Here is a 12,823-nt window from a genome sequence, read left to right as displayed (position 1 = left end):
AACAGCATGGCCAGAAGACAGGTAAGTGCACTCATCTATTTTCTTTTTTTTAATCATCTTTTTAGCATTGGTTGCCTATGTTCATCTTAACAACTCAAAACTGTTACTAACACTATCAGTGTGAAAAGGTACTTATTTCAAAGATTTCTTTTTAAATTTAATAAATGTGATGTCATGATCTTGACAGTGACATTTCGTTCCTAAATTAACATCTCTCCTTGAGAAAATGTCAATATTAACATTAGTGTGTACCCCTGTTACCATCTTTTGAGTAACAGGGTTGCACCTTTACAGTTTTCTTAAAAGAGGTCAATCTTTATAAAGACATTAAAATGAAATGTTTATATAAATTTAACAAATTTATCAATACTTACCTGTATAAATATAAAGACAATTATGAAAAGTAATAGAGCAGCTGGTGGAATACAGCGAGGACTGGAAGTTGCTTAGACGCAGCTGCATGATTTATAGTTTTACTCATCTCTTTATACACTAGTAAAATGTTATAGTATAAACTCAATATCTACAGAATTCTGGGCCACCACTTAGCGCTGCTGAAAAGCAGAGGCGTTATGATGCCGGGCTTGGTGCAGATGAACAGAGGAGAAAGGCTTATCTCAAAAGAGTGAGCGTGAGAGAGAGAGAGAAGTGGAAACGAGATGTAGAAGCAGGAAAGAAGAGAACAATTAAGGATCTGAGTGAAAGAGAGAAGTGTGCCCAGAGAAAAAAGTGGAGAGGCTCACAATAGGTCTGAGGCCAGAAAAAGGCACTTGAAGCATTGAACACCCCTCCAGTCAGTCCTGAACTGCCAGTCAACACAGAATGTCCAGTTAGGTCAGGACCAGGGACTTCACGCTGAAGAGAAACACGACAGTTTTAATGTATTAAAGGAAATACTGAGGAGCATATTTAATGCAACAGTCAAATATTAGTCATATTATATAAAAAAGAACAATGTTTTCTGTATACTTACTGCAACAATCTATTGCAATTCTGCAATAAGTATTACTTATTTTACTACTATGCCAACCCTTCCACAATTATCATTACATTATTTATTACATACATGAAAAAATCACAACTGTAACATAAATAAACAGTGTATATTAGCTAACCATTCTAATTGCATCTGTGATGTTATAGTTCAAATGGTTATGTTACTAAGTAAGTACATGTACGTATTGAAGGCAACGTGAATATGGAAGGAAAAGAAGGAGAGCTGATGGAGGAGAAACTGCACAGGAGCAGTTGAGGAAAGCAGAGTAATGCACAGATACAAGACAAAATACAGAAAGCAGCTCCAACGTTTAAAAATTGGTCATCTATGTCTGAAAACCAAAGTCAGCAAATTGTTTAAAGCAACCTCACATGCATCCCTTTTGTTCCACACAGCAGTAGCTGAGGAAGTAGACTATAAATATGACAGAGCTAAAAGTGAAAGTGACAGACAGATACTAGAGAATAGTCACTGGTAAAGTCCTGAAGAAACACAGGCTGCAGAGATTAGCAGAAGAACTCTTTGGATTTTCAAGTAGGATGTGGAGAAAACACACAGATAAAAATGTCTGCAGGTACCAGAGGAAGAAACATGAGGGGATTGATGGAAGACTGAGGTCTTGGATAGGGTTGTTTTTTTTTTTTGGATGTGATGATCACTACAGGATCAGGAGCAGAATCACTACAGGCAAAATGCAAGCCATAAGTGAAGAGGTGAATGGAGAAAAGATTCCTGTTGGATTTAATGAAGAACCTGCACATAAAGTTTCTGACTGAACATACTGACCCTGTTCTGCACACTTCGCATCTACTGGGTTTGCAGGTCTCATTGGCAGGCCGTGAAACGTGTAAGGAGAACAAGCAAAAGTAATGTGTCCATGCAACCCTGTTACTGCTTTCAACCCTTTTACTCTGCATTCAACTACGTTATTGTACAATTTTAATAGAAAATAAACTAAAAAGATGTAAGCTCGGCAATTTTTACAATATTGTTCTTTTAATAATTTAAATGTTTACATATTAAATACTGAAATGTAAAAAAAAATGTGTCTCATTTCATGATGATGGACAAGTTAGTTGCAAAAGTTGCTCTAAAACATAAAACTTTAATAAGATATTAAGTGAAAATATGATATTTCAATTAAACTCATTATCATGGTGTGGAAATAATCACAAGGTCGTCAGATAATCGTCAAGGTCAACACATAACAGCTAAAACATCTCATAAAAAATTATCTTTGCGCCTGAGCTGGAGGAATACATTTTTCTGAAGGTTTGTTACCTCTTTTCTTAAAATACATAACAGAAAATATGAACTAAATAAGTGCGGTGTTGAAGAGTATCGATGCTGAAATTGTCCGATTCAGGAGTGTCCCTGAGTGGATTTGGAGAAGAGATCTCCATTCTATTTTACTTCATTTTACTGTGCAACTCTTTCACAAATACACTTGAATAATGACTCTGTAAACTATCAGTGAATATTAAATGTGGTTTTAAACATCATTTAAGAGCTGAAGGTGGTGAAGTGGGATTTTAGGAATTCCTTTTAGAATTTTTTTTTTTAAATCCCTTCATATATTTTTTTAAATATATATTTTTCTTATATTTAATATTGTTCTTTATATTTTTCTTTATATATATTTTATGTATATATTTTTCTTTATATTTAATATTTTTCTATATTTTCCTTTTTATGTTGGAACAGTTGTATAAAGCATTTCACTGCAAGTCATAATGTGTATGGCTATGCATGTGACAAATAAAATTTGAATTTGAATGTGAAATTTGAATTCCTAGGAATTTTTAGAAACATTTGTGACAAAGCTGATACTTAAATGAAACAGAAGTGAGAAAGTTAGATATCTAAGAGAATCCTTCATAATGTATATAGGCTGATATTTACCTACTGTCCTACTGTACATGTTTTGCTCAGTTTAAGGAAAATCACTCAGTCTGATATGACTGGAGGTGTGTGTGTGTGTGTGTGTGTGTGTGTGTGTGTGTGTGTGAGTGGTGGGGGAGGCGGTGGTTGGGGTATTTTTGAGGGTGTGGTATGCTTAGTAATTGCGACTGAACCGAGGAGACACGTCAAGGGAGAATCAGAGAAGCACTAGACCGCAGCAGCAGCCTCTCTACGCAGTGCGCATGCGTCAGAATCCCGCGCATGCGCAGTGCCCTCCGGCCAGAGGGGACAGTTTATAGCAGCGACAAGCGTCAGTTCAGTCAGATGGAGGTCTTGATAAAGGAAGTGCTCTTTTCATATCGCCTCTCCTGCTTTGTGTCGATGACAAACCTCGAATGAGTGTACTGGCCACCTCGAGTGCGCGAATTTAATCCAGGAAACGCGAACAAGTTGTATTTAAAGGTGAGTATCAGCTTCCTGGATTCATTTTTTGCCAGCTTCAGTACTCTCCTCTGTTTGGGGTTGGATTTTTGAGACAGATGTGGCTCCTGATGTACAGATGTGTGTATGTGAGTGATGGTGATCTGTCAGTCAGAGTCAGTCCATGATTGATGATTTGACTTGAATTTTTAGGTTTAGGCAGTGATTGTGTTGACATGGCTCAGGCTGTTCAGCATCACTGAGCAATATTCATGCAAAATGCTGTATATTATATTTGCATTGTATTTGGATGCAGACCATGAAGCTGGGGTCAAGAAACAGGTCAGATTCTGGGAGAATATTTACCAAGATTTCAGTTCATTTCTTTTAAAGGTAATAAATGTGCAAGTAGTCAGATTAAAGCATTAAAAGTCTTATTTAACAGTAAACACATGAGTCAAGAGCCAAGAGTTGTTTATTTTTCATTTATTGCCCAGTGTAATATTTGCACAGTTGCACAGGCTACACTCGGCCCTGAAATGCTCGTGACGAGGCTCCGATTAAGACATTGACAGTAGGGCTGCACGATATATAGAAATTATCGAAATATCGCAGATGGAAATATTGCAAGAGCTTGCGAAAACTGAATGATATAATACTTCAAAAAGTTATGAAAAGTCAAAGATTTAGGGTGACGCAGATAGCAGTGAATGCTTTCTTTTCCTCAAAGGAACATGAAACATGTACGTTGTTTATGTCATTTTCAGTTTTTAAATATATAAATATAATTTAAATTGATTTTCCATACTTATAGTATTATCGTATCACATTTCGCATTATTTAACAAGTTATCGCTTATCATATTTTTCTTCAGTATCATGCAGTACAAAGTACAAACACTTATTAGACAAACACATATCTGGACTTGAGTGGTTAAGATGATGCAGTAATGAAATGAGGTAAATGAAATAGTGGTGTACAATAGCAGAGTAAAAGAGACATGTGCTAGTAACCGTAACAGTAAATGACTGATGTTGACATTGAAATGAGGCCTCTTTGGGATACAGAAGCAGCATTTTTCCTGCCACAATCTGAGCTTTTTTTCATAAGGAAACCCTCACGTATGGACTCATTTCCTCTTCCTTTAAAGCAGCGGTTCTCAAACCAGGCCTCATAGTCTACATTTTTGCTCCGAGAACAACTGAATTAAAGGTTTAAAGCATGAACTCTCTAGGTATGTGCCGAAAATCAGTTTTATACCACGCTACTGTTGAATTCTTGATTCTTTGTTCAGAAGGTGTTGATTAATTTCCTATAACAGCAGCTTTGACAGTCATGCAGTGGTTTATATTAATGCAGTCATTCATTACATTGACATTTCTCTAGTAACAACGTACACAGGAACTTGTATTACGTACGCTCCACATGTATAATCATTGATGTGGTGACATCATTTTCAGCATCACATTATGCTGTGAAGAATTTGTGACTTTTTTCCACCATAGGAAGGTTTTCAGGTCAGAGGTCAGATTTTGCGCATTCTGGTTTCTAGCTAACAAGCGTTTATTTGTTTTTATTAAATTTAAGAGGGAGAGAAAAGACAGGCTGGTGAGAGAATTACCAGTTATAGTGGTCATATCATAAGTAATCACACGAACTATCTTGTTTTGTGGATGTGCCATGACATTAAACATAACAATTAATGGATTTAAAAAAAAGTGCATCATTCTTTAAACTTTAAATTGTTGTGGTATAAGAGGCATAAAACACATGCTGTTATTGGAAAATAATTAATTGCTTCACGTTAGGTCATATAACACCACACGAACGTTGATTATTTCCCTATAACAGCATGCCACGCACTGTGTCATACTACTCCTTACGTACACTACACCGTAATGCCTTCTACTGTAATCTCACAATCCAGTGTCACACACAGGACAACAGGTTCCCCATTATGAGTGACGGTTCCTCTCAAGGTTTCTTCCTAATGTTCCAAGGAAGTTTCTTCTTGCCACTGTTATATTCTGCTCACGCAATACAGGTGGAATCCCGGATTTCTATAAAGTTGGATTGTGACAACAGCTATTAAAAGGTGCTGTAGACGAAGGTCAGCTTTGAAAAATTAGAATAGTGAGAACAGCAAAAACAGTTTTAAAATGCCCAACTAAGTTTCTATCTAATGGTTCCTTCCCAGTTTATCCATAAAAATGCAGCCATGTGATCTCTAAAGTAAAATTTCACAGCACACTGCACAAAGCACAAAATTTCACATTTATAACACTGGATTCTCTTCATTAATGTATAAAGTACAAGAACAAAGTCTTTTTTTTTTTCGGGGAGCGGGGAGGATGTGAGAGAAAAAGATGAAGGTGTCATTAAGAGAGGAAAAAAGAAATAAAGTCCCAAAGTGCAAAACTGTCATTCAAAATAAAAGACCACATTACAATTTTAGGATCTGTTTTTAAAAAATAGTTTGGATGCAAAAGTTTGTATCCCCATGGATTCTGCTATTTTAATTTACCAAAAAAAAAAAAAGTCTTTATTGGTGTTTACAAAAGCCACAACAAAATAAGTGGAAGACGAATAACAAAATCCTGATAAATGGCAAGAGATCTGAAAAGTCCTTAGAGGCAAGTGGAATAACAGGGCACGTATTTATATCCCATTTGGAAATATGTTTCTTTTTCATTTGTTATGATAATTCGGAAACGAATGTCTTGTTGGACTCGAGTGAGGGTGTGCAAACTTTTGTACTCAGCTGTAAGTCATATTAGAAGTACTCATGTATCTGACATTTGTAAACAATTACATTTTAGTGTTTGTCGTTCTGAAAACATTTTGAAAACATGACATATGTAATGATTTTTTGTCACATCTGTGTCACATCTGTAACTGTTAAACTACTGTATTTCTGTAATTATAGACATAAATACCTTACTTTTGTATATTTATCTGCTAAAGATCATATGAACATATATTGACTGTATCCCTGAGGTTGAGCTGCAAGTCAAATCAAAACACATATCTTTATCTTCTCTATCTCTTTACCTATCTATCTATCTATCTATCTATTTATCTATCTGTAGTCACGTAAACCATTGGGGGAAACATCTAAGCACATGCCACAAGTGTTCTCACAAAAGACTTCCTGTGTTAAACTCTAATAACCTTTTCTATCTGTCCCAGTTAGTGTGATATTTTTGTGCACTGTATTTTAACAGCCTGACCTGATTATCTTGTTATAAACCTCCTGAAGCTATAGCATAGAAAGGTACAATCAGCAATAAAACTGTAATAATGATAGTGACCATATAATAATAACCAATAATAACCCCAAAAACCATATAAATATAATTTTAGAGAAGTAAAACTAGTAATGAAGAGTGAGCAAACTGTCCTGTACATTGCTATGATTTTAAATGAAGTCAGTATATAAATTAGTAAATTGTTTAAAATATCAGTTTTACTGCTACTTAGATCCAAGACACACTTGTCATCAAGTCACTGACATTTGTCATCAAACACTCAGGTGACATGAGTCACAGGAAGTTACATCGTTTTTCAATCAGCACAACAGTTAAAAGGTCAAGTACATTTTAATAGCATGTGTACAAATTAATGACTGTCAGTAATTACTAACCTACCACGTCCTGTCGCACAAAATAATAATATCCAGATCTTCATATTTGGAACTTTTCTCTCATTTATTTTCAGCAATGGCGAATTTGCTGCGTCTGCTATTGAACGTGGCTGAAAAAGCCGCCAACGTGGCGCGGGTGTGCAGGCAGGAGGCACCGTTGTTCGAGCTGCTGGTGCAGGAGAAAACCGGCGCCGACAAGAACAAAAAGTTTGTCCAGGACTTCAAGACACTCGCTGACGTTGTGATACAGGAAATGATCCGACACGACATCTGTGCACAGGTGCGCCAGCAAACTTTTAACCTGTTTATCTGCCACCTGGATTCTCACTTGTTGTTGTTGTCTAATGAAAATTTTGTGTAACAGTTTCCAGAGTTGAATGGCTTCATTTATGGAGAGGAATCCAACAAGTTTGAGAACGGACTCGGTGAGCAACTGATTCTGTACAATCACTTGTTAAATGTCTCAAGATAAGATGCCCAGGACTGGATCATATCCTAAGATACAAAAAGAAAGAACTTGTACTCAGAGAAGTGTAATCAGATTACATAAAGAAAGAACCTGATTAAAAAAGAAAGTACAACGTGAACTAGTTTACTAGCAGTCAGATAACTGGATAGTTAACTAAGAGTGATATTAGGTTGTTAGGGAAGAAGACAAGGGCAAACTTCCAAAATTGCAAAATCCAGTACATTCATAGATCCCCCTATTTTTAAGGAGGGTAGAGGTGCAGAGACAATCATCATTTACAGCCATTTCTTGGGCTTTAAAAATGTACGTAAAACATATTTTGACAAGTTATTATTTTGTATGGAATATTGTAATAGTTTTACAACTCATGTTGACCCTTTTTGGTGGTAATTCAATGAAATACACAGCAGTGTGCAAAAGTCTTAGGCAATACAAAGAAAAGCTGTAGAGCAAAGATCCCTACAAAAATAATGAAATTAAACATTTCTACATGAACATATACTATGAAGAGCAGTAAATAATAAGTAATAATCTAAACAAAGTCAATATTTTGGTGTGAAACCCAAGTAGTCTCAGGTACACTTTGTGCAGTTTTATTAAGAAATTTACTGAATTATTTTTTTTATACTGATTCAATATTGGAGAAATCATAAAATTCACATGTATACCAAACAGTACTGTATGTTCCTCATTCTCCCATGTACTTCTATTAAAACCTACAAGTATTAAAAAGTTTAAAATCAGATTTTTTTTTTTTTTTTTTTTTTTGGGGAGGACATATTTCCTATATCATCTATACACCATTCTTCAGTTCTCCTAATTGGCTGAAACAAATCAAAATACGAACACATACAGTTTTCTAGACTTACTATGTTGATATTCAATACAACACAATAATCCATGTGTTTAATTCTCAAATTGTTCTATAATTTAATGGTAATGTATGCCATATATATATATATATATATATATATATATATATATATATATATATATATATATATATATCAATTTTTTTTGTCATCCTTAAGGAGAGAGTGTGACCGTTACTGTATGCGCTAAACAAGAGGACACGACGGCTTTGTTGGCCAAAGTGCTGGACGGAGACGGAACGGCTGCATCCCTCCTGGCTGAAGCCATCCATCAGAAACTGCAGCTACAAGACGAACTTGTTGAAAAGCTGCAGCTCCCTCTGAAACCAGAGGACTTGGCCATCTGGATCGACCCCATCGGTAATGAAATGTCCACTGTATGCTTTAACGTTACTGGTAGGAGGGGTTGAAGGTTAATATTGTGATCAAGTACAGTGGACTGAGGAGACGCAGCCCACTGACCAAATCTGTGGTTAAACAAGCAATGATGATAGATTTTGCATAATGTGCACTGTATAAAAACAAAAATGCTCCTTCTGTGCAGATGGAACAAGTCAGTATATTCAAGGGAAGGAGCGGGAGATATCAGACGACGAGTTTTGCCCCTCAGGTCTTCCATGCGCACTTGTTCTTATCGGCGTTTACCTGCGTGCCACCGGAGAACCCGTGATGGGAGTCATCAATCAGCCATTCACACGCAAAGACTCAACAACCAAGAGGCAAGTATCGTACATTACCACTGGCTGTGTTATAATTAACAGTCATAGAGGTGTCATTACCACTGTGCGCATAAATCTATCAGTTAATGGAGGACTTGTTCTTATTTACCAAATATTTGACTGTGATTTTGATTTGACTGTATAGAGGAAGTGAGTAGTGTGTCTGAAATCATTGCTGGACTATAAATCACTCCTCAGTTAAGGACACACCCCCTGAACTACATCTGTTTAGACATAAAATCATTATATACATTTCTTTGTTGTATACAGTAAATCACATTACACCACTGTTGAATTCTCAAATCTGATTGGTCAGAAGTGTTTTTTTTTTTTTTTTCTATAACAGCAGCTCAGACAGTAGTTTTGGCTGCAGGGCAAATCACAAGTTTATATCGTATCATATGGAAGCCTGAGGGTGTAAACCTCAGGCTTCCATATGACACGATACGATTTATATAATTCTTAAAGTAACAGTTTGATATTTTTGACAATACCAAATCAGCTTGATTGTCTATTTGCACATCAATTTAACCCAATCAGTTTTTTTAACCCAACAGTTGTCTGTCGTTTTTCAGGAATGGTCAGTAGTAATCGATTTATGATTATTGCCTCAAATTCATTTCTGTCATTGCTTTTCATTTCAGTGCATCAATTCAAATCATCCAATTGTTACACCCCTAGGATATATTAATGCGTTTGTTCTAATATGTTGCCGTTTCTATAGTAACAGCGAATTCACAGGGACTTGCAAGGTGGATGCGCCACGTAATCTAAGACTAATAATAAATAGATTTACAAAACATGTAGCTACATAATAAGTGTAGTGGTTTTCTTTAAAGAGATGATTATTTAGCCTTTTTGGAAGAAGTCGCCAAGGAAAGTCTTCAGGATGGCGGCTGCTGCACTTTGCAGCTGCACTTCTAAGGATGCAGGGCGTTGCACTTTGTGGTTGCACTTCTCTGTAAGAGGACAAACTGCATGTTTTTGTCTTATGAACTTCAAGAGAAAGGAAAAAAGAGAGGTTACTGAGGGAAAGACTGTTTATAATAGCACAGGAACTAACTTTCTTTGCAGAAATTGCACAACAAGAACTGTAACTGAATGGATAAAAATATGACAAATAAATGTTTAGTGTTGGAAAATTGTTGTGGTATACAGTAAGAGGGGAAAAAAACCTTCAGGCTATACTGTTATGTTGAAAATAATCAACCATAGTGTAGTAGTGACATCATACCACCCCGTCATTGATTATTTTCCTAAAACAGCACACGCTGTCTGGGTTTATTGTGCCTCTGCGATAACGCCAATGCTAGAATTTTCTGAGTTATGTTAGCGCTAAACTAAAAAACTAAAGCCAAATGGACAAAAACTGCTGGGATAGGATACCTACTGTAATTACCTTCACAACTCTACATGCACTACAAGCTAAAGAAGTCTGAAATATAAAAAAAAAAAAAAAAAAAAGGGATCTTATAATCCGGAAAATATGGTAGCTGTTTACATTATTGGCTTTTAGATATCAGTCAAATCATCAAATAATTCAAATGAGTAATCTTGACTGTTAGTGACAGAGTGTTGAGTGTGATTCATCTCAAACCAGTGTAATGAATTCTTTGTGCTGTGTGGCTTTTAGGAAATTCAGTTCGGATTAATTACACTGATGCATGGCTTCTGCTGTAAATTCATGTAGAATCATGTAGAAACATCATGTAGGATCACTGCTGTTATTTGGTTCACTAAAATCCATTGATTAGTTTTTGCCCTAAAAAACACAGCGGATTATAGTCTTCTCTCATACTCCAGGAGGTTATTACACAATTTGATCTTTTCTTTCTTTTTTTTTCTTCTTGATACAAACAGACTGTGGTACTTTATTAGCTGAGCCATTTCTAGTGCTCTTAAACTGTCACCACTTGATGATAAGTGGAAGTGGAGAGCATAATGGTGCTCTTGTGTAGCTCTTAGATGAATCCAAGCACCTAAAAAATGAAGCACTTGATAATATATCGTGTAAAGGTGAGATCTCTTGGCATTAAAGACATTTTACTTATTACAGTGTTATCAAGTGAAGTTCAGGGCATAAAATTGTTAGATAGTTTTGCTTGTCCAGATTAAATAATGTGAAGTAACTTAGTGACACACTGTGTTTATGATATGTAACGCCCTTCAGCTACAATGATAATGCAGCTAACAAGTAATGGAAAGCTTTCAGTTTAGCACACTGCTTTAGCATGGTGTTAGAGTAAATCTCTCACTTCCCCTACATTGTACATCGTCCCTGTTTTCATTTCTTTCAGATGGCAGGGTCGGTATTTCTGGGGAGTTTCGTATGAAGAGATCAGCATGTGCTCCTTCACACCCTGTCAGCGGCCTGATGGGAAAAACCCTGACTCCCTCTCGGTGGTCCTGAGCTCCAGCGAGAAGCAGGAAGTGAAAGATGCTTTATTGCCACTCTGTGAAGGCCAGCTCACCTACGCCTCAGGGGCGGGGTATAAGATCCTGTGTGTCATTCAGGGCTTGGTGGATATGTACGTGCTCTCAGAGGGCAGCACCTATAAGTGGGATTCGTGTGCCCCCCATGCCATACTGCGTGCCCTCAGTGGGGGCATCTGTGACCTCAGCCAGTGCCTTTCTGCTGTCAGGAACGGCAATAAGGACCTCAGGGCAGAACTGACCTATAATAACCCCCACGCTGGGTGTCAGGGGGCTGAGCAGTGGGCAAACCAGGGGGGTTTAGTGGCGTATTTGGACTCCGCTGTTTTGGCCAGAGTGGTTGAGGCACTTGCTGACAAAATATGATATTGTTTTTTTTTTAGATGTTGTTTTGTTAGGATGTTTATTTTAGGGGTGGGCTGGTTTTATATCCTTTATTACATTTTGGTGCAATTTATTGACATATTTATGCCATTATAGATTTTTTTATAGAAAAAGTATATAGACATGTGATAGTCAGTTATGTTATAGTAAAATTCTGGATTAGGCTGCCTAAGTAGGCAACATTTTCAGGTCGCATTAGCTATAAGAGCTGAGTCTCTGTTTAAAAGCTTGCATCTAAGCTTGCAAGCAAAATGTCACATGCATGGGGTGCTAAAAATTACGACATACGATAAAGCCTAATCCTAAAACAATAATAGTTAAAGCTTAATTGTCAATGCAGTATTGTGATATCGTAAGGTGAACAAAAATGTAAGGAAATAATGTGACGTAATGTTATAAAATGCCACATTTTATTTTATGCCTTCTATTATGTGTATCCATTTATATTATGTAATGCACAAGGCTGCTGGTTTCTGTAGTGTGTATAGAAATATATAGAGAAATATTTTGTTATTGAAATGTGTTGTTTATTTCAAAACAGCAACTCCAAGAGGACCTGTGTAGTTATTTTATTTACAGGCATATTATTTTATTACATTTAAGTACAATTACAAGTTCTGTTGTAGCCAGTATGCAATATTATATTTTGTAATGTCCTGTACAGTTTAAGATGCAAATATCATTCTCATATAAATATTAAAGATATATATATATATATATATATTACTGTGTAACTTTTGTTATTGTTGCACTTGTCTGGTTACAGCTGCAATTACATTCATGTACGCAGCTACACTTTTACAAAATACATTTATGTTCAGGATTCAATACCAAATTCAGTTAAAAAGTCATTTTTATATGAATTTATCTTGTAATTTCATGAATTGCAAATCCATAATCAGATTCAGACAACTGCATCTATCTTTAGTAGCCCCTTAGAAAGACAAATTTACGTCCTTACAATGTTTGTTGAAATGAGAAATT

At 36.1% G+C, this 12,823-nt stretch overlaps 1 protein-coding gene across 1 annotated transcript; it reads left to right on the top strand.

Annotated features, from left to right (window-relative positions):
* The first annotated feature begins 3,146 nt into the window (after nucleotides 1-3,146).
* Nucleotides 3,147-12,556, top strand: inpp1 (inositol polyphosphate-1-phosphatase). Its single transcript, XM_026932418.3, has 6 exons — nucleotides 3,147-3,361; nucleotides 7,037-7,242; nucleotides 7,327-7,387; nucleotides 8,463-8,663; nucleotides 8,848-9,022; nucleotides 11,320-12,556. The coding sequence occupies exons 2-6, from the start codon at nucleotides 7,039-7,041 to the stop codon at nucleotides 11,819-11,821; spliced, it is 1,143 nt and encodes a 380-aa protein (XP_026788219.2). The 5' UTR covers nucleotides 3,147-3,361; nucleotides 7,037-7,038; the 3' UTR covers nucleotides 11,822-12,556.
* Nucleotides 12,557-12,823: the final 267 nt, after the last annotated feature.

Source organism: Pangasianodon hypophthalmus, chromosome 20, assembly GCF_027358585.1.
Source record: "Pangasianodon hypophthalmus isolate fPanHyp1 chromosome 20, fPanHyp1.pri, whole genome shotgun sequence".
NCBI lineage: Eukaryota > Metazoa > Chordata > Actinopteri > Siluriformes > Pangasiidae > Pangasianodon > Pangasianodon hypophthalmus.
The sequence above is the reverse complement of the archived record's forward strand: the minus strand, read 5'-3'. Positions and strand labels throughout refer to the sequence as shown.